We start from the raw sequence: 27,906 nt of genomic DNA on the forward strand, positions 1-27,906 counted from the left end.
TTATTTTGCTGAAATCCTTTATTTAAAGTGGTGCACCATACAAACCTCCGACTCAATGTATTCTTACAGAAGGTATTGACAGTTTCAGGGCCGAGGCCACTTTAAAATGGGGAACATAAACGTTCATGAAGCTTTCTGGGCTGCTGCTGTTCTGAAGAATCACATGTCAGATTATGAAAGATCTCTGCTGCCAAATAAAAGCCCAGTGCAACGATTTAAATTCAGAAAAATCAGAATCTGACTTTTCAAACAGAGTTTTATAAGAAAACCAATAAGACGCAAAATGATTTTTGAAAGGAAGATGTGGTTTAAAACAAGATGTCGGCTCCAACATTAATACTGATCTTTAGAGATTCTGCAGCGTTCCCAGCCTTACTATATCAACAAAATGTCTGCTCTGGCATTAGCATACCATGCCATTAACATTTTTAATTTCAGGGGCACCTGTTAAAACAAATCCAAATAAAACATAGCATTTCTGCCCCCATGAATAAAAGAACTGCAGAGAACTAAATGGCAGGGTTGGTAAGCTACAGCACTGGGTTACCAAGCATTTCAGGTAACGTTGCTTTCTGTTGGGATTCTCGGATTAAAAGAAGAATTTGATTCAACGTACAGAGTACATGAAATCCATGACATGCTTCTGTTAAGTGCCTTCAAGTGCTGTTTAATTGCCGTTGTCAGAGGAGCTAGGCCAGGGTTCGGAGCTACGCCTGCTCAGGGTGGGGCGCCACATGCTCCACGGGTTGTAGGTGCGACTCATCTCAGTGGAGGCTGGTGGCGACGGGGCGGAGCTGTTGACCAGATCAGTCAGAGTTGTGGTGTTGGTAGTGGGAGGAAAAGGGTGTAAGGCTGAATCTGCGCTTGTGGACCAAATGGAGCTGCCGAAGGGTGTGGTCGTGAACCAGGGACTGCGGCTGTTTCCCAGGAGTGACTAAAAAACAAAACATCATAATAGTAGCATGAACAGGAAGTGGATATGTGAGCTGCATTAACACTAAATAAGGGATCTTACTGCAGTTGGGGCAGTGGGTGAGCTGGAGCTGCTGGGCCAGGAGTGCAGAGAGTCGGTGCTGGGTATGTCCCAGATGGACGAGGGCACAGGGCTGATCTCGGGCCAGCTTTGCTGAGGCTCAGATGATTTTGGGAGATTCATTCCACTGAAAACTAAAAACAAAACAACACATTACAGTTTAGTCTGAGTGCAGCCAGTCAAGTATACACTGCTTCATCCGTGACTCTACATTCATCTTTGTGTTCGTAACCGGCCTGTGGGCCACACGCAATACCTCCTGACAGGTTGAAGGAATTGTTGGGCCCAAAAGCAGAGAATGAGTTGGCAGAATGGAAGTTTGGACTGCTCGCTGTGTCAATGGGACTCCATAATCCAGAGCTGTGGGAGTAAATACATATATTCAGCTGGGATTGGGTCTGGATGTCATGTGTGGGTGTATATACACAAGTCTCACGTTACCTGTCAGAGCTGTCACTTTCCACTGATGTCATGTGTGGCAAACTCTTTCCTTGGCTGTCAGTTTTACCTGGGCCAGAGCCACCTGACAAGACAATTTAATTATTACCTCTCTCTAATATACAAAACAATAACACCGTAAGAAGAAGGCATACTCTCTCAAGTGTCAACTGTTGCATATTCACCTGGGCTTTTGTCATAACCAGCAGCTACTGCAGCGAAAGTGGGGTTCCCATTTTTGCCTGGCAGTGGAGCGGCAGGAGACAGTTTATTTCCTGGGGCCTTCTTCTGGTATACCTCGCTGCAAAAATGTCTGGATTAGTTTTAGGTGTAGATAAAAATATATAGTACCAAAATAGTATGGTTAATTATAATAATTAACTTTTTTCAAAGAGTTGGGAAAATGAATATAGAACAACCCAGCTTTATAAGTAAATGTTAGTAATTTGTTAAACTCTGTCAAAGGAAAGTTTCCTGTTAAACTGCACCCAGGTGTCTTGCTGCTCTGTAGGCTGGAGATGAACTTTATAACACAAACCACCTAATTCCAAAAACATCTAACAAATTGTTCATCTTATCAGCTTTAAACTTGGCATGTATTAATGGCATGAGGAGGTGAAGTGTCAAATTTAGTGTGTGTGTGTGTGTGTCTGGATGTCTGCGTGTCAGAGAGACAGAAAGGGAGAAAGAGAAAGAGAGCGAGAGAGAGAAAGTTCTAGGACTAACTTCCCTCTGCACCATAGATGTTTATAAAAAGCTCTGCATACAATTTATTGGTGATGTTAGGTTGTGTAAGTGACGGTGTGGATACCTGTTACTGTTGAGCACACTGCTGTAGGAGCCTCGGGACAGTAAGCTGGGGGAGGTCGGTGGAGGGGAGCAGGGGGCGGATCTCTTCAGGAAAGGGTCAGCGTTTATTGTCTGGAGGGAGATCTGCTGAAGACTATCTGCTTCTGAATGTACAGGACAAAGAACAATGGGTTTTAGAAAAAGATCGGACCGGGTCAGGCAGCTACTGGACACGACAGGATGGATTCAGGTCTCGACTTACGGACGCTGTTTTTCGAAACAGGCACATCCCACTCTGGGGAAGCAAACTCCTTCTCGCCCTCAGAGCTGCTGCTGTGGCCCGGTTCAGGGACAGAGCCGCCGCTGGACAAGAGTTTGGCCAGCAGAGAGGGGCGCCCGTCGTCCAGCTTCCCATCAACTGCCAAAACAAACGTTTGATGTCAAAAACACAGCTCATATTGCAGCGAAAGGCAAAGTGACGGCATTCAAGCAGAAGAAAACTCACATCTCGGTTTCTGCAGGGGTTTGGTCTTTGGGATGTTGGTGAGAGGGTGGAGAGCTTTGGAAGTGAAGCTCTTACGCTGTTTGTTCTCCAGTGGTGTTATATATGGCAGCTCCAGAGAACTGAGGACAATAGTGATTTGTCAAAACGACGACAAAAAAGCAAACGAAAAATAATCGCTGTCACTTTTAATCTTAAGCAAACCTGGATTTTTCTGCTGGGGTCTCTTTCTTGGTGGTTCCTTGTTTCTTGGTTTTGGGCTTGATTAAGAAATTTGAAGTTTCTTCTTTCACTTTCCCAGTGTTTACTGTCCTGCCTTTCTTTGTCACTGGTTCCTGAAGGAAATAATGGGAAAGAGATTTAATTACATTCATATTTTTAGTGAATGCTGAGGAAGGCGTATATTTGATTAGGACTCGGACATTATAATTGACCTCTCTGATGTTTGTCTCCACATCTGGGTTAGAGGTCTCTGTAGTGGTGGAGGAGCTGTCGTCGTTGTCAGCAAGGTTATCTTTAAGCTCGTCTCCCTGAGTCTTTCCTGTAGATTTTTTCTCTTTCTCTTCCTTCTTCCTCTGGGCTTTTGTTTTACCCCGCAGCTTCCCTTTGGATTCCAACACTGCAGACAACATAAGTTCACACACATTGAAAACCTGTAAATGATTACACAGACCTCCTGCCCCTTCTACTATCAACAGGTAGAAACAAACGTGTGTGTGTGTACCTTTGCTTTGTATGGACTGAGAGCTCTGCTCCTGCAGAGCCTCGGCACTGAGTGGCTCTGGGCGGTCGAGGTCGTTGTCCATGGCTCCTACTAGATTGGCATATTCTGGATCGTCAGCGCAGAGGCCTCGGTGAGGCACCGACGACCCAGCTAAGTTTTGACTCTGGAGGTCCAGCTGTTTGGTACTGCGAGCCTTGCGGTTGGTTAGCTGGCAGGCAGCTGGAGGACCTTCTTGGCCTGAGGTTGTACTTCCTTTGGTCAGCTGGGAGGAAGCAGCTTGCATAGGTGAGCGGCCGAAGCCCATCCTGGACCTCTTGTCTTGGCTGTCTGAGTCGGACAGGGTGCGAGTGTTGCTCTGTCGGCCTCCGACCCGCGCTGCTCCGTTGCTGGACGCATATAATCCTCTGGAGTTCTGGGTTGAGTCACTGTACTCGTTCGATCTAAATGTTGACAGAAAGGTCTGTTAAATTTCACTGAACATGCTGCATCTGCCCTCTACAGTCACCTGTTCACAATAACTTTATTTAAACCCCTTGACATGATATTTACATATTTTTGTCATTGATTCCCACTTAGATCCACAAGCAGGGGATCTCCTAGCAGTGCCTCTAATTTTTATTTTACTTTAAAGTGACATCACTTAAGTTTAACATATGCATGTGATGCTAAAATAGAGCACTTTTATAATCTTAAGGGCCCTTGACACGCTGAGCTAACTTTACAGAGGTAGTACTAACAAAAGCTAATTTAACACCCTGCATTAATTACACAATACTAATTTCTATTTAAAGTTGAGTTTAAAAAGACCAAAAAGTAGGTTTGAACCTTCCATCTAGAGCCTCTATTCATCATCCAGAATACAAAGACAAGAGCTGCATTGATAAATTGATTAAGTTGATTGATAGAAATGCAGCTATTTAGATAATTGAATAATCTTTGAACTCATTATGTACAAATTCTCAACATTTTATGGTTAAAGATTCTAAAATGTGACAATCTTTGTAGTTTTCTGATGTTTTATAGACCAAACAATTTACTGAATATAATAAAAAATGAAAAAGATACCACTCTAGAAATAGAATGTTTTTCAAGTTTAAACCAGCACCATAAGGTTTTGCTTGGTGCAGCTTTTTAATCAGTCTGTGGTTTGTCTCTGGAAAAAAGGCAAATGTAAGGAGACGCTGTGCTTAATGGGTGAAATCACTGCAATGTCTCTCAGACAACCTCAGATTAAACATGTAAAGTAGTCAGTTATAAGGTCCCACTCGTGCTTACAGTACCAGACAAACCAAAAACTGTGAGCTGTGATTACAGCAGTGAGCCACAGATACTATTGACTTTTCTGTGTGTCAGAGCCCTTTCATCACAGAGTCAGTTGGACTGTGGAACATTAGTCCAAGTCTTTTCAGAACAAGTCTTTTCAGAGTTAATAACCGACACTCCATTCTCCGTGTTACACTTACTTTGGATCACTGTGAATTTGCACAATTTCCCTGAGATTAAATGGTCTCCCAGTCTCCAAGGTGGAGTTGGATTCCACAGACACTCGTCTCTTAAAAGGCTCCCAGATGCTCTGAGCCTCCAAGTAGGCTGTGGCAATCACCAATAGAAACATGGAACTGCAGAGACACGAATACAAGTGCGAACTGTTAGTCAGGTTAAAAAACATTTTCACTAAACAAAAACAGGCTAGCTTTTTTTTGTCTTGAGGTTACAGGTTTATGTAGAGGGACACTTGCCTCATTATGAGAGACACTATGATGTAGAGCTCCAGCTCCCAGCTCGGTCTGGGCAGGGTCTCTGCACACGAAGCTAACATGTGGTAGGGCAAGGAGGCATTCAGGACAAACACGAACTCAGAGCCTCCACATGTCACCAACTTGAGCTCCCTGATCACTCGAGACGAAGTGAAGTCGGGTGTAAACCTGCGGGGAAAAGGAGGTAAATGTCTTAGTTTGAACTAATTACAGCTACACAAGTGGTGGCTAATTGATCTTTCGTCGTACTAAGTGTAAACAAGGAACATGAGCGGTGGCTTATTAAACGACTACATAAGTGGGGGCTGGTTGGAGGGCCAGGCAGGTATCTGTAATTCAGGAACGTGTGAGCATCAGGAGGAAGTTGTTTTCTAAAATGACAATAAAGTACTAGTACTAGTGTGTAGTTTTCAAATACCATTTGTCTAGACAAAAACAATAAATGTCCTTTACTGGATGATAAGAAACCACTGTTTATGAGGTGAGCTGTGCAGTGCAGCAAACCTGGGAGAGCTGCATTTTTCTCATTATTTTCTAATGTCATTTTCAAAACATGCACAGTGTCCGGCCCATGAGTTGGTGCAGTCACAAAATGAGTTCACCTGTTAGAAGTAGGATGTTCATTCTGATAAAGAAACATACTTTACTGTATAGCTGCTTACAGACAAGCACCTAGATGAGGATAATCCCCTGATATTCTCCTGAGTTTATATCTGAAAACGGCTAGCATGTAGTCATTTTCTAAAATAACGATAAGGGACTAGTTCATCAGGGTGTGTAACATGACAACTTCCAAGCACCATTTGTCTCATCAAAAACATTTACTGGGTGTCAAGAAACCACTGTTCATGAGGTGGCCTCTCTCAATTCTGTCTAATGTTGTCATTTTCAGAACATGCATAGTGTCAGGCCCAAGAGCTAGAGTTCACCTATTTGAAGTAGGATGTTCACTCCGATAAGGGATTGTCCTTTAACTGTAAAACTTTTCTATTTTCTAACTGATCAAGTAGCTTATACTGATTTGATCAAGGCTTCTTGTGTTGTTTTTATTTGTTATAAGATGAAGGACAAGTATGTATTAATAGACAGAAATACAGGCAGACATTTTGTGACAGTTACTACAGGTACAATTAGTAATGGCAACATTCCATTTTGATGTGTCAGTATTGAGCCCTGCTGCTTCAATGTCTTGGAAACGTTCATAGACCTAAAGCGGTTGTTGTTGTAGGCTTCATTTGTTATTCCTACTATAATGGCTCAAAATGTCAGCTATGAGTAAAATCTTCAACACATTGAAACCTATTGGATTGTAGATAAAAGTAGGTGGGAGTGACAGGAGTGTGGGCGATGGTTGTAAACAGATAAAAACAAGAATGTAGACAAACAAGAAGTCCCACCCTGACTCTATGAAAGGCTGGACAATGAACAGCTGAACAAGTTTGCATGTAAAAGTTAATGTGACTGAACAACGCACGCCAATGGCAGTGAATGTGTCTCGCCACATTCTACATGGAAATGAGTAGGAAGCAACAGATGGTGTGACAGTATTATTTCTCATAAGCCACACCTATAATCCGTCAGACATCGACTGGAATCAGCCGTCACCTCCCAAACTGGATCTCTGTTAATGTACTGGATCACTACTGATGTATCCAAAAATGTGTGGCAGAGAAAATTTGGTGGGGGAATAATCAGGTTATGTTCATCTACGGCAATCACCATGTATTTAATGTAGGACATAACTTCTGTTAATATGTCAGAACTTGGACAAACAGACTGACTAGTACATCAAAATGTATATGCTCTGTGTTGGTGTCACTGAGTAAAATCTGATTTAAAAAAACATCCTGATAAATATATTTTACTAATATTTCTTATTAATTAAATGTTTTTTTTTAAACTTTTTGGGGATTTCTTTATAATTTGTAAAGGGATGAAAAATGTACAGCGAGTGTAAATGTGTCCATCCATGATATAGGAGGACTTAAAGTGATGATGAAAAACGAGACCTGCGGGCAGCAGGCAGAGGCAGCAGAGAGTCAAGTCATCCTCTTACTGAAGGCTTTCTCATCAGAGGCTGAGGACGAAGTATTAATAGAGCTTGTGGGTGGACGGGCAGAGGCACGAACACGCACATGCGCACACATACGGCCGTGTGTTCACTTACAGTATGATGAGGTCTTTTGAAGCATTTGGCTTAAGTGCAAACTCTTGACAGTTGAGAACTTTGAATCCATATCCTTCACAAGCTTGGCCATTGATTTCTGCTGGTCTGATGGTGATCGGGAGCAGACCTGTGTTCTCCACCCTGAAGGTTCTTTTGAGAGTGAAGTTCGGCTCTTTGACTTTTATCTCTGCAATAAACAAAGGGCAATGATTAATGAAGTAATAGCTGCAAACGAGAAAAATAAGTTGATTCAAAAGGTCATAAATGTATTTAGATTTAGTGTACTTTTATTTTAGATAATGCTTGTGGAAATGTATTTCCTACTTTTTTTCCTGATTAAATATTGTTATGGGGGTAAATATGATTAACTGCAGAACTGATGCACTTTCAACCATAGGGACTTTTCTGTGCTTTAACAGGAAATGCAGCATTTCCTCTATTTTTCTCACCGTAAGTTAAACTGTGAAAAAGCTGCCTTTACTTCCTGTTTTGGTTACAGCCTCTTTCCTGAGAAGTTCATTCTTTTCTTCCATCTGTACATCAGCGATCTATCATGTTTAGACGTGCCGTCGCTCACCCACTATCACTTTATGTATATGCATAAACACAGGAATTAGATTTTATTCCTTTCTAGTTTGGCTACAGTCACTATTCATGCTTGAATTTATTATTTTGGAAAGAGCTAAGGATATTAATGGACAGCAATCCAAGAGACATTTTAGATTATAGAGACATCATAAGAAAACAGTGTTTGCCTAATAATGAGGTGTAGGTAAGTCCTGAAAAAGGGTCTCATGTTCCTCTAATATGCCAGAATGATACAGAATAATGCAGAATAAAAAAATAAAAGAAATGCAGGCGTTCATGGGTTCTGTGTGTTACAAATGGTAATCACTGATAAAAATACAGAAAACTTTTCTCTGGTGGCAAGAAGTAAAATTTTAAAACAGTCTTTTGAAAATGTACTCATTACTTATGATCATGTTGTGAATGCTTAGACTTTCTGATGCTGACAGATTCTGTCTGAGGTAAAACAGACTCCATGTTCACACTGATCTGAGCCTCAGCAACACAAACTCACTCTCTGTGCAGTCTTTGAGAAAGGCCTCAGTCATCTTAAACCTCAGCGAGCTGCCTTGTCCCGGAGGCTTCCCTGCGACTTTGAGGCTCTCCGTCGTACCTCGCCCATGAAGTATGATTGTGTCAATCACGGTCAGATTGTTTCTTTACAGATTCCGAGAAAAGCACACAATGTTAGAAGAGAATCACAAATTTACTGAAGGGACTGTTTGGTTAGTTACTCAAAAAAAAGAAAAGAAAAAGGCCATTACCTGACTATGAGGAGAGAGGAGACACTGTGGTTGCTGATGGGAGTGAATCTTACACTGAATGACTTAACTTCCCCAGGCAGCAGGAGGAGGTTGTACACAAAGGGTCTGGTTGAGCCCTCTACGAACCCAGAACTGGTCTTCAATAGGGACGTCTGCCAAACAAATAGTGGTTCTGTTAGAGCCAAACACCTTCCACGTGCTGCCTCAGCTACAACAGGACTGTGGTTATTCCAGCCAGCTGATTCTCAAAATGAAGTCCACGATCAATCTTGTAGCACTCACTTGATTTCTGTGCACCTGGAACTCAAGCGTGTTTGTGTTGATGTTGATGTTGGACAAATTTCCCAATGGAAACCTGAGAAATAAAGTTTGTCAGGGTAAGATGAGGGGATAAAGAACAACAAATGTGCAGTTATTTGTGGAGATTTCTCACCTATCAGCCAGTTTTCCAGAGAACACTGAGGGGTTGGGTAACAGGGCCAAGGGGAGAACCTGGACATAGACGGGGACGTCGGAAGGATTTTGCAGAATCACCTCCTCGTTCTGCAGAGAAACCAGACAGATTTCCCACCTCAGTTTCAAAAACAGAACTTTAACAACACTTTTAAGAATTCCTGAGGTGGATTGATTCTACTCACAGAGGAGCTGTTTGTGTTGGTCAGAGGGAAAGTAATTCGTTGTGAGGAGTTGATCAGTGAGGGCCAGGTCAAGTGAGCGGTTATTTTAGCTTGCACATTTTTTTGAAGGTCTGTGTTGACTTCAAAGATGGCTTCGATCCTTTGGTGAGAAAAGAAACATCTTGTGACATTCTTTAAATGGTTAACCAATGCTTAACAAGTAATTTAACAGTAAAATCTGATAACCAAAGCCCAACATCACTGAATCCTTACTGTACTTACTTGTGTCCTGTATGTTCTTTCAGCTCTTTCCATCGTCTGAGCAGTTTCTGATGAAAATCTACATCAGCATCCCATATATCCTCCTGTAACGCCATCCCGTGAGGCTTGGACTCAGCTGTGGGAGAAAAAAAACATTACCATTTAATTTGGACTCTTGAGGCCTATTTAGATGCGATTGCATTAGAGTAGGAGGTGGGGAATACAACATTATCTGTGCTACATAACACATAGCCCTGAGCAGCATTTTAACATCAGGTATGTGGTCAGCTCATTACTGTCATTACAGCACAACCACAACAAAAAAAAGTAAACAAGGAACTTCCTCTTACAGTATGCCTCTCCTTCCCCTCCTTTAGAGCACATCCCCCTAAGGACCACTAGGGCCTGGCCCCTCTGAAGGCCAACCCTTGTATTTGGGCCTTCTAGCTCTTTTGATTCCTATTTTGCTTGGACATGAAAGAAATTCTCAGAGAGCTAAAGATGTAAACTGAACAAAGAAACTTCTAATTTGGTGCAGAATTAAAAATATTAAGGTAGGCCTGTCATGACAACAAATTTTAATGGATGATATATTGCCCCAGAAATTATTGTGATAATGATATTATTGTTGAGAAAATGTCATACCACTGAATTAATGATAATATTAGAGCATAATCCTGCAAGCACACCCTTAAGAATACTCAGTCTGACATTTTGAATTGGAATAAAAAATATTATAATATCCTAATAAATAAAACATTAATAAAATCAACCACACACAACCAAATCAATAAATAAAATGGACTCTCTGGCTCTGTTAACAAAAACTGCTTCAGAATAAATATTATACATCTAGAACAGGTTATATGTAACCAGCTCGGTAAACAGGGTGGGATGGTAATGATTTAGATATGATATCGATCATGTATTTAGTTATTAATCAATGGTGTCGGATAATGTATCTGGATCCTCCAATCACTAACAGTCCTGGCTGTGCGCCTCACGTCTCGTGAAATACTGAAGGCGATCAAAATGTTGACGAGTCATTTTTCATTATGTTTAAATGCAGCCTCAAACTCTTGAGCGAATTAAACAAACACTAGTAAACCTCATGTAGTAATCAAGTCCTAAAAACTTGTAATGAGTATTGGTGTTTATTAGATAAAGTGAGTGCAGGTCAACAGTAGTGTGGAGGGAGGAAACAGGAAACTCCAGCACGGTACAAACCAACCGGCGGCCCATAGAGGAAACCCTGTGTGTGTGTGTGTGTGTGTGTGTGTGTGTGTGTGTGTGTGTGTGTGTGTGTGTGTGTGTGTGTGTGTGTGTGTGTGTGTGTGTGTGTGTGTGTGTGTGTGTGTGTGTGTGTGTGTGTGTGTGTGTGTGTGTGTGTGTGTGTGTGTGTGTGTGTGTGTGTGTGTGTGTGTGTGTGTGTGTGTGTGTGTGTGTGTGTGTGTGTGTGTGTGTGTGTGCGCTCCCAGTCTGAGGAGTCTGGGAGAACAGTGACACACAAATTCCCACTCGCTCCTCGTATTTCACGTGATGGCTATATGATGATGATCTTTTTTATGTGGAGCATCTTTGCAAGTCTAGGTAGCGAAAAACATTGACATCTGCAATAATAACAGGTGTGGAGTGAACAATGATCCACAAACATGCTTAGGGTGAGATAAAAAATAAATAAATAAGAAACTAGTACTAACCAGGAAATGTGATGTTAAAAATCACCCCACATCCTTTAGAGAAATAAATCCAGTCTGAATATGACATTTGAATGTAACACACAGTCAAAAGAAAAAAAACAACACTTACATTTAAGCACAAATGGCAGCCCCACATAACAGTGATCACCACACTGCAAGCTGGCATCAAAATAAATATTTGCCACCTGGAAAAAAAAAAATATGAAGAAATTAAATAAGATCATGTCTATTAGTACAAATATGGCAAATTCACTGATTTGGCTCCTTGAAGTGTCACTACCTTAGATTTACGCCTGGGCTCCAGCTCGTCCTTGTTGTTGCGGAGCCGTTTGTAATAAAAACGTATATCCTCTGTCAGGGAGCGGATCTGCTGCAGCCTCACTTTCTGTGTAAAGGAGCTCTGTATGCTGAAGCTCTGATGAACAACTTTACCCTAAAGAGAAAAAAGAACATGTCAAAAGATCATGTCAAAAACACCCCGTGCGTTTAACAGGAAGATACTTTCACACTTGAATTCATTTTCTGTTGCCAGGGCTGAATTACATCTTAATGTTACTCACTGGAAATGAAGGTGGTAAAATGATGTGGTTGGGAGAGCTGTTTAGAGTGCCCACTGCAATGAGAGCTTTCACTGGGATGGTTAATATCTGAAGAAAAAGGACAGTTCACATCAGCATTAGGCTGAGAGCTGGTTGTGTAAAACTTTAAAAGAACGTCATCAAAACCACATTGACCACTGATAACCTACCTCATAATCTGTGGTTATGTGTATGGCTCCATCATATGTGCCCTCCAGTGCCTTGGCCACTAGTGTCACTCTGAATGCTGCATAGTAGCCAGATGCTAGTATCACCTTTTCAGAGAGAAAATGTTGAATGTTATTTTGTTGAATGTATATTTCTACCAAATTCAGCATCATTGTAATCACAAACCTAAGCCAATAGCTGCTTTGGAGTGACACTGTAAAGGTCTTACCGTTTTGTGATGGGAGGCTGAATTGTTCTGTAGCTCTCTCAGGCGATTCAGGGCCACTGTTGTGTTTCCCTTCTCCGTCTTCAGCAGCTCCATGGAAAGGCTGTCTCCTGTGACCAGCCAGGACTTGATCTCCAGCTGGAGAATGGACAGTAGAAAAATTATCTAGTATTTTTTGCACAGGGACTTTGATTTGTCCTTTTGCAGGTACACAGACTAAAGAAGGAAAGACAAGTTCTACATTAGCGAAAAAACCCACTTTGCCTGCCACAGCTGTGCTGAAACGCTAAGGTCTGACTGTCTGCATAGAGTGTAAAAGTAGTGAGTGAATTTAGGTAGGTTAAAGACCAGTCGAGCTGCTGCATTCTGGATGAGCTGCAGAGGTCGGTTGGCACTAGCAGGTAGACCTGCCAGTAGGGAGTTGCAATAGTCAAGGCGTGAGATGACCAGAGCCTGGATCAGAACCTGCAACGCCTTCTGAGTGAGAAGGGGGGCGTATTCTCCTGATGTTGTGCAGCATTTATCTACAGGAACGGGTTGTTGCAGTAATGTTGGCAGTAAGGGAGAGTTGACTGTCGAGTGTCACACCAAGCCTCCTAGCAGTCTGGGTGGGGACTTGTGGCTTGTGGCAGCACCAGTAGCTCGAAAAAGCAAGCTAGCATGAGTCATAATAAGAAGTGTTGAAATGTTTTGGTTCATAATGAAACTGTGGCTGGACAATGAATGAACTGTGGCTCATGCAAAGGGAGTTTCCCCCTTTATAATTGAGAAAATATCTAGAAATCCTGAAAAATCCTGACAATCATTTCATTATCAGTTGCACCATCTTTTTTTTTTACCTCTATTGGATTACTGTTGACAACCACAAATGTGATGCTGCTGGTGTCTGTTGCACTGCGGACACCGAAGTCCAGGAGGTTCTCCTTCAGACTGGGAGGCAGGACCAGGGGCTGTTCATGCCAGGCCACAAAGAACAAACACCACGTTACAAAGACATATCTTGACCAAGAAATATAATATTTACTGTCCTACAAACAAAACACAGGTACTACATAATGGGTCAAAACTGAGTTGAAACCTGAATTTGACCTCTTGGTATGTGTAACACTATATAATATTAGGACATAAAATGTATAAATTCTGTGAATACATATCAGAAACAATAAATACACACATTGCTGCCTAGGCTGCACTTATTATAGTCTGTAACTTTTAGAACAGCCAGCTACACTGCTAGAGCGCTATATCAGGTAAAAGCTACTGAGATATCCACAGCCAGTCAGTCAATAAATTGAGAAGGGAATTCAGTTTATTCCACAAATCCTACATGAGGCAGAAGTTAAACCCAGTAGATCTCAGTGGCTGCCATGTTATCAATGGCATTTAATGTGGTTTGGTAAAATAATCAGCCTAAAGAAAACCTTTCTACCTGCTATGGACTTTGTCAGCTAGTCTGAAAACTACACTTCACTGAATCAGCGGTCAGTATGTACCTCCAGGAAGCCTGTGTAAGCCCGGACAGGCAGGTGAAACTTTGATGCGTTTGTGATGAGCAGGATGTTGCTGTCTATGTGAATGGATGGTCGGACCGGCCGGAAGAGGAGGGAGAAGATGTACCGTGACTCATGTTGGGGGATGAGGATCGGTGCACTGAAGTTCTGCACCTAAAACAGAAAGAGGAGGTGATGTCATTTCCTTTCTACACATATATGTAAATGTATCTATATAATCTGAATGACGTCCGTTAAACCATTCTACTGGCACTCACATTAAACATGGTTTTGGCCTCTTCGGGCAGGGACACGTTGTGTATCCGAATTGCAAAGTTAAAGGCATTTGTGAGGAAAATGGGTCTGTCCACCGGGTCTACAGGACTGTCCCTGATGTGGAACAATGTCGCTGTGTGGTCAAAGCCCAGGTAGCTGCAAGAAGAGATGACATACCATGTTTTCTTCTATGCAGCATAATACATGAAAGGCACCCAGTCTCCATCTACAGCCACAAAATCACTCACCCTTCTAAAACCTCGACCTGGTATGGGATTTCAAGCTTGGAGTAGCTCTTCTCTTTTGCTTTAACGGTTATTTTACCAGAGAACTGATATGGTCTTCTCGCTTTTGAGGCTGCAATGGAAACACATGATGAATAGAGTAGATAAGTGAGCTGCAAAACGATACCAGGCTCTGCAAGAGGAAGTTGCACAACACTAAGCCAAAAGTGAAAGAAACTGCTAGAGTAAGGGCAATGTAAAACTTCTATAGCTGAAAAAGTCAAGAAAAGACAGTGACTCTAGATGTTTCTGATTGTATATGAATAAACCAGAAGAATTTTAAAAAGGATGTTGATACAAAACAGTGTTTACACACAAAACTCCCTCTTGACTTCTTAGAGAGGATTTTTCGGTTTCTGATGAACTGTGAAGAGGAAACTAACATGTTCAAAGGATCATTGTTAAGAGGCTGTGTTCAGTGGCAAATGTGCATGTCATTGCACTTCCTTAAGACATTTTTTTTCATGTTGTGTAGTTAGAAGAGGGTGGCAATGGAGAAAGTGTATGGTAGGTGCAACTTTGTCAAAAGTCGACACAGAAAAAGAAAAGAAAAAAAAAATCTTGAATTAGCGCCTTGAGTTTGTATGCCTCCACCAACAAGTCAAGTTTACATTTGTGTAAGTACAAACATATGTGGAGGGAAGACTTAATGAGACTTAAGAAGGGAACTTAATAAGTAGTGAGCACATTTTTACCATTATTACTATATTCATTCAGGAGTTATGGACAAGAGATATATCTGAGATACTGAATTCACCAGAAGGTGATGGAAAAATTACCACACATGATTTACAATATGTATGATTCAAGATACTTAACCACACATACATTTTAGAAGAGCAAATGTAAATTATTAGTACATAAACAAACACAAAACTTACCATCAAAACTAATACTTGCTACTTTGGTATATCGGCTCTCTCCTGCTTTTAGCGTGACTGCTTTGAAATCCACTGTGACTGCTTCATTTGATGGTGTTGTGCGTACACTCTGAAATTATAATCAAAGGAGAGGTCCGCATGAGGTAAGATAACAATTTAAGTAAATAGATTTTGAAAGTCTTCCAAGGAAACCTACTGTAATTGGAACATCTTTTGTTCCTGAATTTAATAGGTGTAGATTCAGCAGTTTTGGACGATCTGTAACAAACAGCAGATGGGAAACGATAATGAGCAAAGGAGGTCCGGAAAAACACTTATTGAAAACTGAAAAATGTAGCTTTGTCCGTACCTTGTGAACGCAGCGTACCAAAGTCAAGCATCTCTGTGGAGGAGTAGATACCAGGGGCTGCAGGGAGTGAACAAAAATAAAATATCAAAGCTGAAATACAGATAAAACTTCATTAGAGTTAAAGACCATAAGCCTCATTCACCAATATCGTCTTAAGAATTTTCTTAAATTTGTTCTAAAGTAGTTTTCTAAGAAAACTCTACATCAGATTCATGACACGTTTTTAAACTGCAGAATTGTTCATATCTGTCTTCTTATATTGATGAAGGACATGTCTTTGTAATTTGAAAGTGTGGGCCAGTTTTTACTGATTAGCATAGGTAAACGCCTGCCAATAAACGCCTGCCTATAAAAGGGCATGAGACTGCAGCACTGTGTGCGCACCGTGCAGCCTATGGTGCACGGGCAGAAATCACGGAAACTGAAAAGAAAATGGCAGGAACATAAAATGCCTCCATACTGCTCCTGTGGTGTCATCCAAGTGTTCGTAAGCCCCTGATATCCTCCCCTGGAGCCGCATTCACACCTGGATCACAGCGGACATTTAGGCTAAAAACATGGTGTAACTGACCTTGTTTCAAGTCGAATTTGAATGTTGGGGCTAACGGACACTTGGATGACACCCAAGGAGCAGTATGGAGGAATTTTATGTTTTTTTATGTTTGAACCAAAGTGTTTTGTGGACTCAAACACGTCACCCACTCCTCCATTGGCATAGTGGTGAGTAGACAATTAGTATACTCAATATTCATTTTTGGGTGAACTATCCCTTTAAGAACAGTTGGTGAATGAGGCCCAATGTCCTGTTAGTAAAACACACCTGACGTGACCTCCACCTCTACAGGCAGGATGATGAACTGGTCCTCGTTGGGGGCGTTGGTTTTAATTCTGATGAAAGCCGTGTGGTTGTCTGCATCTCTCGATGAGAAGCTGGCTCTCATCACCCCCTTGGTCTCAAACGGAGGGATCTCCTGAAGGCAGAAGTTCAGCATGGGTGACCTGGTCTCAACTGTCTGTCACCAGCTTTTGTCTTCAAATCGAAAGATAACTCAGGAACGACAAACAACAGGAAGCGGTGACATGAAACTCACCCATAATTTTCCAGTGCCTCCTTGTTGACCTGTGGGAAGCTCCAGATGTAGATCCCCACCACTGGAGTACATCTCAACAACCTGGAGCAGAGCAGGGGAAAGCAACACACACAGACATGACAAGTCAATCTAACTGTATATAAAAAATAACTCAAACACATGCAAATATAACCATCAGAGAGTCTCATTTCCCCAGGTTACCTGCAGTGGTTCACTGTATGGGTTGTGGATGTGTATTAGAGGTGAAAAGCTGCTGTTTACTGGGACTCGAGCCCCAATGAAGGGCCGCAATCTGTAGGGGTTTGGGATGCCGACCCCAAAAACCTTCCAGACAGAGAAGGAAAGAAAAGGATATGTTAGTAGCACTTGTGATAATAAAAAAAATACTTAAAAAAACTGCTTAATTCAAGTCTGTACCTGGTATGTAAACACTCCATGATGTGATGTATTAATAAATAAAGTGTTTTCAACATTCCCAACCACTCGAGCGAGAAACACCACATCAAATGATGTGTTCCCTCCTGGTGGAATTATCTGTTGAGAGAACAGATGACACACAGACACACAGACCAAAATAAAATCTGGTTAAACACTTTTTAACAAAGAGCAGATTAGCAGATGGTCTCTTAGAGTTACTCACACATGTACTGACCCCAAAACAGCTTGGCTAATAACCACAAAGATCTTAACACCTGACCTTAAAGGTCACTGCTAGGAAAACATAACAGCTACACTCTAACTTTAGCATTTCGGTGGTGACTGTGGTAGCAAGTGGTGTCTGTTCTAGAGTTTTTGCTGCAGATACCTCTGAATTCTTTCCTGCCAATTCCTACCAACATGAACAAGCTACAGAAAAAAGGGAGAAGCTTATTCAATCTTGTTATAAACACTCCAACAACCTAAGGCCTCTTGTCCTCATGTCTACATGTTGTCCACTGATTTAACAGCACAGAACAGAACAGATCTTGTTGTGTCATCGTCGCTGCTGCAAAATGTTCAGTCTCAAGCATGCAGATGAAGTGAAGGGAGCGAGAGGCTGGTGGAATTTAGAAAACCTTGTAACACATTTACTTCAGCATGAGAAACTCACTGCTCAGTAGATTAAGACTTGGAAGTGCTGACGTAAAAAGATACAAGTATTTATCTCAGAATTCTTATGGGGCACATACTGCGACATGAACACTGTTAGTTTATAACGGCAAGTTCATCATTCAGGAATCTTCATTTCAAAGGCTCCCTCTAATGCGGCAGACAAACACTTTCCTTAACCACCCCACAAAGGCTCCAAAAGGTGGATCCTTCCCGGCCAAACCTATCCCAGGATTCAATTGCGCTTCAAAACATTTTTTGTCCAATGCTTTAGTTTTACGCATCAACTCAACCAAACACCTGACATTACATGTGTTAAAAACCCCAAGAGGCATTCAAACTTTCTCATTATGTCCATACATATACTTCCTTTAGTTTACATTTGATTGAAGCTCTAGTGTTTTGTTCAAGTGTTTGTTTAAGAGAAAAGTAACTAGAGAAAACACTTTTTTATCTTCCAAAAAATGCCTCTATTATTCCCTCCAGGCTCCATCCGGCACAAACAACCTGGATCAACCAGTGAGAGAAGACTGCATGTAGACTAAAAGGTGAAACTAAGGGGAAAAGTGAAAAAAAAAAAGAGCACTCACTGCACCTCTTCCCTCTGCTCCTTAAAACTTATTGCTCTGGTTACAGCGTAATAACTGAAGGCAAATCAGATAAGCAGCATTTTATCTTCCATAACAAATCTCTACAAAAGGGTTTTGCTGGAAATGTGATCTTGTTCACACTAATGTACAAGGCCTTTGTACAAACACATCCCATGACAGAGGACTAGAGACCTTTGGTTGTTATCCTCCCAACCGCACTGACTTATTTTCCACTGGTGGTCTTTGTGAACTAGACTCGTGTGTCCTGCAGTTTAATTTATTTTTACATTCCACACATGTCTGTTGTAAGAAAGAATGAACACATTTATTCATAGTGCCATATCTGATTTAAGGTTTTCCTTTCAGTATGATTTTCCCCACTCTTGGTGTACATTCAGTCTACAATGTTAGAGAAAAAGTGCTGTCCATAGTTGCAATGTGTCTGTTAATGGGTGAACGGCAGTAAACTGTACTATAAAGTGCTTTCGGTGGTCAACAAGACTAGAAAAGCGCTATATAATTACAGACCATTTACCATGTATCTTAGCAATTGCTCAATGTGAGGTTTGCTAAGAAGTGTTTTCTTTCAAATTAAGATGCTTCTCTCATTGTGCAGAAGATTTTAATAGAATATACAAATATGTGGAAAAACAAGAACACACTCATGTCCCATATTACCACTTCTTGGGGAATTTATTGGCCAAAACGACACAATGTCATTGCCTCACTGAAACACGTATGCTATGTTTGCGGCTAAAGTGACAGAACAGGCCTTTCCTGTAAAGGGAGTCCTCACATGCAGCACAGAAAACATGATATATTTGCTAATATGTCTACATGACAAACTATATTTTGGAAAAGTATCAGATTACCGCAAACAACAAAATCAGTAAAAAGCCAAGTTCTATGTACTGGGGCCTTCACCTCAATGAATGCTAAAATATGTTGAAAGACAGTTTACGTAGATTTACCTTCCTAGTGGAGTTAGGTCGTGTGTTTAAATGGCAATTTAAGCAATTTTTACTTTAATACAACTTACATTGTGCAAAGCCAGATGCTTGACATCCCTTGATATTATTGACGTTTACTTTTTCTAGTTTTATTCACTGTTTTAACACTAACTCATCTTGAGTTCGTTGGTGTGGTCACATGTTTAAGTGGCTCATGTGATTTGCATCAGAACTCCCCACAATATTGTAAGTGTCTAAATGCGGCTGATTACTTGTTTGTTGTTCATACATGAAGGAGATCCCAGACTACTTGAGGTTACTCTAGTTTAAAGCAAAAAAAGAAGAAGAAGAAAACAGCTTCTTCTGCTGTTGTGTCCTGACCTGTAGTTCGTTTACAATGAATATACCATTTATTAATTAGTATTTAAAAAGTCTTATGAAGCATGATGATTAAATAACATGGTGCGATTAACACGCAGCCATGTGACTAAAGATCAACGGAACTGTTTTTCTTTCTTGGATAAAAAGACTTCTTATGAGATAAAGATTTGACAATTTAGCTGGTGACAAAAATCATTTTAAAAAGCAAGTTTTAAAATGATATGTACTTACCCTATTCTGGAAAAAGGATGCGTGAAAATGTGCTGTCGTCGCTGATATTGATATCAAACTAATTTCTTCTGGGCTAGGATTGTGTAAATAAACTTTCTCCATTTTTGGCATTCCAACAGGCCTATAAAGGAGGGTAAAAAACATTTGTAAGAGCAAATAAACAATACAATACAAAGAAATTTGAATTTAATCGAAGAATAACCATGCTGGATATCAGATATTAACAGACACTGATAACATTTTCATGCATTAAATTTACATTAAGATAAAAGAGTCAAATACACAAGATATTTTCTATCACAGCAGAAGAGAGGAAGAAAGGAAGGAAATGTCAAGAGGGGTCAGTAGGTTTATGTGTGTCTCAAAGGTTCCTAGACAGAGCTTTCTAAATTAAATGACCTCCCTGTGGAGCCACTTGACAATTGTGATTCATGACAAACTCGATGTTGCTATCTATCTTTAAATTCTGCATTTGATTTAAAAAAGGACAATAGCGGTGGTTTTGCATGTTATAACCCATCAGCAGTGGATACTGTACTTTGGTTTCTTTCATTTCAATGTGGTATGAAAATATGCAGGGACTTGAAACATGGCGAGTCTCCCTACTGCAAATAGAGAAGCTTGATGAAATAGCTCTGGCTGGAAAATAAAAGCCAATTAGCCGAGCCAATTTTCACATTGATGTTACTTCTGAGTCAATTAAATTAACCCTGAAATATCACCTGTACAGTCTTTTGAACAAAGTGGATAAAGAAGCGTGTGGTTCCCCCAGCACATCATCATCTTAACATATTTTACAGTGCATCTGAAGTTGAGCTTCTGTGCATGGGCTGATATTTTGACACTCCTAACTAAAATCCTGCCGTTGTTTCATGTGAATTGGTGACAGGGTAAGAAGAATTTCTCAAGGTTTCATTTTCATGTCCTCCAAACATTCACAATTGATAAGTGGCTCGTTAATTGTTGCAGAAGGACAGAGGAGGACAGGCTGTCGGCAGCTGGACTCCTTACTTGAACCCATGCCTCTCTAAATGCTACTGAATGATTTTCACTCTGCACCCTGCAAATGTACTGTAGGCTGCATTTGGAACAGGGAAATACTACATGGGTGTGCACCTACAGTCAAGAGCGGAATGTGCGCTAATAAGTAGGACCAATATGAAGCAAGGTGAAGCAAGGTGCTGAAGTAAAAAAAGTGTTGAAGGGCATTCCTTCTTGACTTCTGTTTATTATGGACCAGCTGAAGTTTGTCGCTCCAGAGTAACTCAAAAGTTTCACTTATATGCATCGTATCCAGCTGCCCTGACAGACATGGCAGCAGTCTGTCAACTGTCCAACTGGAAAATGTTGTTCAGTAATAATAAAATTATGCTTTTAATTATTTTTGAGAAAAAATATAAACCTTAAGAATAACCTCTTCATCTCAATAAAAACAACTTGAAAATGATTAAGAGCAGCAGAGTTTGTCACACAATGAGAAATGTTATCAAAGCACAGATGACGCATACACAAAATAGTCAAATCATGTAGGAAACAATGACACACTCACTGTTCGTGAAAATCCAACATTGGCGGTTCAAATCGTATAGGTCGACAGTTCCCACGGTGCGGGGACGTGCTGTAAAAGACAGGAACACATGACAGCAGCAGCAGCCAGCTAGGAAAAATACTATCCATGGTTGGGTGCGTTTTAAACAAATGAGAAGCTAAACGCACACGCAGACACCACAGTCTGCGTCCTGGCCTTTTTCACAATGCATTAAGCTGAGCATGGGACCACTCCCAACTGCGGTGCACTATTTCCATATGTAAAACCTCTGTGAAAATCCATAAACAGATTAGAACACCAAAAAAAAATTGAACTGCATCTCTTCTTGTCACCTTCGGAGAGCTGCCTCCCTCAAACAAAGGCAACAACTTTTGAGCCTTGGTGGCACCCGCCTAGTTGTAGAACATAACTGACCAAACCTGTTCAACAACAGGTGTATCTTAACAATAAACAAGGCTGTCCCTAAAGAGAGACAACTTCTCTTTGATGGAGCACAACTGTGTAATAAGAGCCTCTATAAAAAATCTCCTGAAAAAATGGCATTCATTGGCGATGCAGGTGTGGTGCATAACTGGGCTTTGACTCATTTAATGGTTGAAAAGGAAACACCTTTATTTCATGTGAATTCTTTTTACCCAGAATATAGCAAACTATTTATGAATATTACAAAAGATATGAAATGCGAGACAGAAATGTTTAATTCTCCAATTTTTTGCACAATAATGAATGCAGATCCTCTTGTACTTCACTCAAATGTATTTACTTTAACATCACCCCAGAGTCACACAATTTAGCAGGGATCAATTTCACCTATTTACTACCAAGCCTAACATGTACAGGGGCAGACAATGGGGTGGATTTCCATCCCCTGAGGCGCACAGCAATCCACACCGAATCCCAAACCATGCAGAGTTCATCCGGGATAATCTGTCATCTACAGCCTGCTGTCCCATCTCTCATTAATATAACAACTACTGACAAAATTCTTGTGGGATTAAGAATTTAGATGGATCCTGGCTGTGAATTCTATGAGGCCTTTTGCTCGCTGCTTCAGAGCTAATGTGTTGAATGTCAGCGTGTAATTGGAGAAGCCGAGCAGATCATGGGGAGGGCAGTGCCTCTTGGCCTCAGGATCAGCATATGTCCAGTGTCAGGGTAACATTAAGACAACTAGTACATGAAAAAAGGTATTGTGAAAAGCATTTTAGTTCCTGTGGAAGTGACAAGCGTGTTGAAAATGTCCTTTATAAAAGAGGAGCATACTGAGTAATACAGATGAGATAATTAACAAAAAAGGAATCCCAAACATGACACACATAATGGGGAAATTGAACAGTTAAAAGGTCTCACACAACACAGTCAAACGGCAAAATACCACCACCCTAATTTGAGGGAGTGGTCATGCAATGCCCAAGCAAGATAACCCTTTTATGGATTAGAACGATGTACTGTATAAATAGTAAAGGCTCACTGTATGTTGCACCCAGACAACACACGTGAAAAATGAAAGACTTGGGCTTATGACACGTGGAGGCTATAAAACATGATGAGAAAGGTTTATTTATAAAGTCACGTCATGTCGTATTGGATGTTTGTCTAAAACTGACATTTCAAAGCAAACAATAGCCCTGACTGTGAGGCATGTGACCTGACCATGAACACTTGTCAGTACCAGAGGTGAGGCAGTACTCTTAAAAAAAAAAACTAAAAAACAACCATCTGCCTTTCTGCTCCACTCTCAGCCTTGTCCAGTTAGCCTGCGTTAGCCTGCCCTGCTCCACTTAGCTCCAGGTAGCTGTAGAAGGACAAGGGCTGGTCCGACTGGACCACAGGTGAAACAAACTTAACAGTTTCCCTGATGTCAGCCATAACTAACAGCCCATGTTTTCAGAGAGTTGATGCCTTGTTATTTAATTTGGCTTCTAGATGCAGTCTTTTCCTGTACTGTGCTCCTTTCGTGATTATGATGCTCAAGCTTTTAGTTTTGGGTGTTAACTGATACTTTGCTGCAAACCAGACGTTCTGAAATTCCTGCTCTCTTCATTAGGCTTGACAAAATAACTTTTTTTGTGTTTGTTCATATGACCATGATGACTGATAATGCATTTACCAATTTGTTACAGTACAATGTCAATGTTTGCTACTTTTTTTGTGTTTGAGATGGGAGAATAATGAAGTGTGCTAGTATTATTTTGCTATGTCAGCCTAGGTCAACAACTCCTCAGGCAGTACTTAAAGTTTCCACGGTATATATGCGTTACAGCAAAACTTTCTTATGGAATTCTATTCAGCTACAGCGCACAGAAGATGACTGCACCCTAACTAATACATGGGGCATTTAAACACAAACATCTGAACTGGCTGCAAGAGTGGAAGATGTTTCTAAATGAAAAATGAAAACATACCTTTGTTGATGATATAAACTAAAATCAATGTCAGATTCTGCCTGTAAAAACAGAGGAATATGGAAAGTCATGTTTAACTGTGACAGAGGGCTGGCAAATTACAATTTTGAACATCAAGCAAATGACCTTATTTTTTATTTTTGTTCTGTAATATTTGACATCAAGGTGAGAATAGTAAGTAAGTTGACTTACCTGTAAAAGGCTTCCCTCGCCAAAATGTAGAACTTCTAGAATTGTGTCTGACTGAATGAATGCTGTAAACAAACACAAGGGGAAAATCTTTTCAGTACCTCAACCTTCATCATCATTGAAAAATGACAATCTGTTGATAATTTGAGTGGAGCATTTTACAGAACATGAAGCCCCACAGGTTAATTCAATAAAATGATGCTGTTAATTTATATAACAGATTTTTGAGTGGCATAGACAGAAACCTATTTTAGATGGTACAATGCAGGCAATAGTTCAAATAGTACAGAAAAAGTGCGCAGAGATTCTAATATATATTTTAATGTCAGATACAATAATTAATTTTTAAAAAAGCTCTCTTCTGGCAACTCCTTCCAAATCTCGAAAGGGAAGGTCCGATGTTCGCAGTCATCATATCTTCCTGAACCACAGAGTAATATACTGGTTGACATAACTCCCTGCTTGAACTTTAATCTCTGGTACTGTCAGTGCAGACAAGAGTCAAGAGAAAGCTGCTCCACATGGTGTAGAATTGTGGCGGTTCCACAACTTCCACAGTGAACACATAACATACACGTCTATTTCCGGACCTCACAAGGTGTCAGTCCATCACGTTTTTTTGTGAAAAAGGCTTGGCTTAAATTGTCTCTCGTAGAAAGGAAGAGCTCAAGTCAGTACACCCAACTATTCTTAAGCCGTATTAAAAAGGCAGTTTTACATTATCATCACCAGGACTTACAGGACCGGATGTTTCTCTGATTGATTCTGTCAAAGTTTGAATCTTTCAGAGTCTAAAACTAAACCTACTAGTCAGCATTTATTATGCTTTCTCTTTACTGAGAAGCTTTTCACCCGAGACCATCTATGTGCCCCCGCTTGTTTGTCAGGAGTGCATCCCACAAAGACAACATTAGACCTCTTCTGCCATGAATTAGCATTTACTATTTCTTTTCAATAAATTTCCACTTTCACATTTCAAGTTTCTCTCATTTAGGTAATCTCTTTTGTGTACGTATGCAGCGGTTAAAAAAAATACTTTTCCTGCTGTACTACCACGGTGAAACATACAAGACAAAAATGAAAAAGATGTGGTGGAACTTAAACTACCAGAGCACTTGATGCAAGTCCACGAAAAGAAAAACTTTACTTTCCCATCACTTTAAATTAATACTTCCCTTTTTGCACAGCATTTGCATCGAGGCAGACACAAAACAATTACTAGAGTGACATCGTCTCAAAATAAACAGCAAACCCAAAAAACAACCACTATTCATAACAAAAATAACTAACGTCAGAGCGGCTTTAACAAATGTAGTCAACGGTCACATTAGTTAGCCAAGTGCAGGGACACTACAATTGAACAAACTGAAAGGCAATCTCAGATTTTGATCATTTCTTCCCTGTGTCACTTCTCTTGGCATGGACCTGAGTAAATCTACCCATATTTGAAATAGTGAAGCCTGATTAAGAGTGATCTAGTTAACCCTGACTCCATTGTCTAGGCTTTGTAGTATTGTTAGTGTTGATGCTGGCAGAAGAATGACAAAGTTGGACTGTGGTGCAAGTTACAGGAAACCAGTGTAAACGATTTAAAAGGTCAAGTGTGTAGAATTAAGTGACATCCAGTGGTGAAGTTTCATGTTGCAGCAGAGTACCCCTCACCCCCCCTTCCAAACATGAAAGAGAACCTGTGGCAGTCATAAAAACTCAAAGGTGCTTAGTTTGTCCTTTTTAGACTACTGTCAAAACATGGCGGCCTCCGCAGAGAGGACCCGATCCTGATGTAAATATAAAGTATTTAAATATAAAAAGGGCCCATTCTTGGGTAAAGAAAAACAACAATTAGTACAATATAAATAATTACACACTAGTGAAAACATTACTAGGATCCTTTTATACTCATTTTCTCCCAATAGATCCCTCTCACACACTGGACCTTTAAAGACACTGGGCACCTTTTTAAAGTTGCCACAGCTACTGACCCGCTACCCACTGGTACACTGGATGTGACAGCTGAACACCTGGATAAATAACACGCGGCTGGTGGGTGCCAAGCTGGAGCAAAGCCAGGGTCAAATCAAAACGCTCAGCCACGTTTACAAATAACTGTCACCCGACGGTTTGAAACATTTCCTCCACTGAAGCCAGCATGAGGAAGTAATGCGAGGTGGGCTGTCTGCCACAGTGTTCTCAACAAGGTTCCCGATTTCCACATCTCTTCGTTTGCGAGCATTAACCTCACACAGATGCGAGCTAACACTCATACTAGCCATTGTGCTAAAGCCGCTCTTCCCCGTCTCTGCCCTGTGCTGTTTTGTTTGCTAGGCAGTGTTAGCCCAACTTAGCCATATATGGACGGGATAAAATGACATGACAACAAGCTACACACGAAGCTAGCGTTCACTGCAACGTTAAAGGCCACATAGAGCTAACTAACGGCAGCACTTTCAGTTTGAACTCAGATGTCCGCCCACCCCAGCCTTTAATGAAATGTTGCTCATAGTAAAATACATTTAACAAGGCTGGAGTTAATGTTAGCGGGCTAGCTGTGATAAAGTTGGCCCGCTGAGGTAACCTCAACCGACACTTGGTTGAAAAATGCCTGCGGAAGTTAGCGCTAGCTAATGCGGACGTTGGCAGCTAAGTTACAAACCTTGTTTATTCGCCCGCGTCGCGTGGATAAAAGCAATAAATATAATCCTGAATAATCCGATACACGGTGCTCTTCTTCCTGTGTGAGACTGGCGACAGCTCGGGACTCTGTCTTCACTCGCCATGCTGCTAATCTGTCTGTTACGATAACAACCGAGCGGGTGCGCGGACATGCCCGTGTAAACCTCTGCTGACTCTGTCAATCATAGCCGCTCAGAAACCCTGGAGCTCAGCGGCAGCAGAGACCAACACAGTCCTGAGAGGAGGAGGCTGCGGCCTGCGTCTTCTTCTCTTCCTCTTCCTCTTCCTGCGTGACGCGGCACCGCGCGGTGGGCTGCTGCCGCTGCTGCTGCAGCGGAGGCAGCGAGACCCAGCGCCCAGCACACAGCTGCTGCAGACAACTCTTCACCTGGTTCTACAGTCCAACACCGGGTCTGCTTCGTGGTGGAGCGGGTGGCTTTATTACCAGAAGCAGCAAAAGTCCTTGTAAATCAACACATTAACTCAGCTTTATCCAACTCTGATGATTTGGCTGATTCATCCAACTTGCGCAATGCCCAGTGACTGTTAGCTGAGATAGATAGACAGACAAACAGGCAGACAGGCAGACAGACAAACAGGCAGACAGGCAGACAGACAAACAGGCAGACAGGCAAACAGACAAGCAGGCAGACAGACAAACAGGCAGACAGGCAGACAGGCAAACAGACAAACAGGCAGACAGGCAAACAGACAAACAGGCAGACAGGCAAACAGACAAACAGGCAGACAGACAAACAGGCAGACAGACAGACAAACAGGCAAACAGGCAGACAGACAAACAGGAAGACAGACAAACAGGAAGACAGGCAGACAGACAGACGGACGTATAAATATAGATAATTGAAAATGTGAGGTGTTAGAAGTAGAATACGGTAACACAAGTAACTGAGCCTGACTACTGATACCAAACATAACTACAGATTTAAAGATAAATAACTGAAGCTATACAAAGTTGTGCATTAGACTAACATAGCCTGTAAATGATGGTTCAGCAGAGGTAAGTGTGTTTCAGTGTGAAAACAGTGCAATGCAGTGCAGCTTGATGCTGGTGGCCTCATTCTTTCTGAAACTGTAAAAGTGACCTGCAGTAAATGAGCCGTGGCAAGTAAAGACCGACTGCTGGACTCAGTCCTGATGCTGCACCAATGCTGCTACGCCAAAGTTCA

The 27,906-nt window shown here is 41.2% G+C and overlaps 1 protein-coding gene across 1 annotated transcript; it reads right to left on the reverse strand.

The window, feature by feature from the left end:
- Positions 1 to 27,245, reverse strand: tmem131 (transmembrane protein 131). Its single transcript, XM_034583571.1, has 41 exons — positions 26,700 to 27,245; positions 24,050 to 24,111; positions 23,858 to 23,898; positions 21,453 to 21,521; positions 19,904 to 20,024; positions 17,080 to 17,196; positions 16,864 to 16,986; positions 16,663 to 16,743; positions 16,392 to 16,542; positions 15,572 to 15,628; positions 15,419 to 15,480; positions 15,223 to 15,331; positions 14,306 to 14,414; positions 14,060 to 14,213; positions 13,785 to 13,955; positions 13,131 to 13,241; positions 12,295 to 12,429; positions 12,068 to 12,172; positions 11,880 to 11,966; positions 11,600 to 11,752; positions 11,429 to 11,504; positions 9,641 to 9,755; positions 9,380 to 9,518; positions 9,175 to 9,284; positions 9,024 to 9,096; positions 8,742 to 8,893; positions 8,492 to 8,634; positions 7,411 to 7,597; positions 5,226 to 5,411; positions 4,950 to 5,105; positions 3,487 to 3,926; positions 3,197 to 3,381; positions 2,967 to 3,097; positions 2,766 to 2,884; positions 2,523 to 2,678; positions 2,283 to 2,424; positions 1,657 to 1,772; positions 1,475 to 1,556; positions 1,290 to 1,393; positions 1,016 to 1,167; positions 1 to 934 (listed from the first exon to the last, which is right to left on the reverse strand). The coding sequence occupies exons 1-41, from the start codon at positions 26,869 to 26,871 to the stop codon at positions 668 to 670; spliced, it is 5,421 nt and encodes a 1,806-aa protein (XP_034439462.1). The 5' UTR covers positions 26,872 to 27,245; the 3' UTR covers positions 1 to 667.
- Between the last annotated feature and the right edge of the window lie 661 nt (positions 27,246 to 27,906).

The sequence above is a fragment of the Hippoglossus hippoglossus genome, chromosome 4, assembly GCF_009819705.1.
Source record: "Hippoglossus hippoglossus isolate fHipHip1 chromosome 4, fHipHip1.pri, whole genome shotgun sequence".
Taxonomy (NCBI): domain Eukaryota; kingdom Metazoa; phylum Chordata; class Actinopteri; order Pleuronectiformes; family Pleuronectidae; genus Hippoglossus; species Hippoglossus hippoglossus.

Bases quoted from the DNA above. Each gene is read 5' to 3' on its own strand.
- tmem131 (XM_034583571.1), bottom strand. From the start codon at position 26,871: ATGTCCGCGCACCCGCTCGGTTGTTATCGTAACAGACAGATTAGCAGC. The intron at 16,744-16,863 runs GTAACCTGGGGA...GCTCTGCTCCAG, and splicing joins CATACAGTGAACCACTGCAG to GTTGTTGAGATGTACTCCAG. The intron at 9,097-9,174 runs GTGAGAAATCTC...TTTATTTCTCAG, and splicing joins TCTGGAAAACTGGCTGATAG to GTTTCCATTGGGAAATTTGT.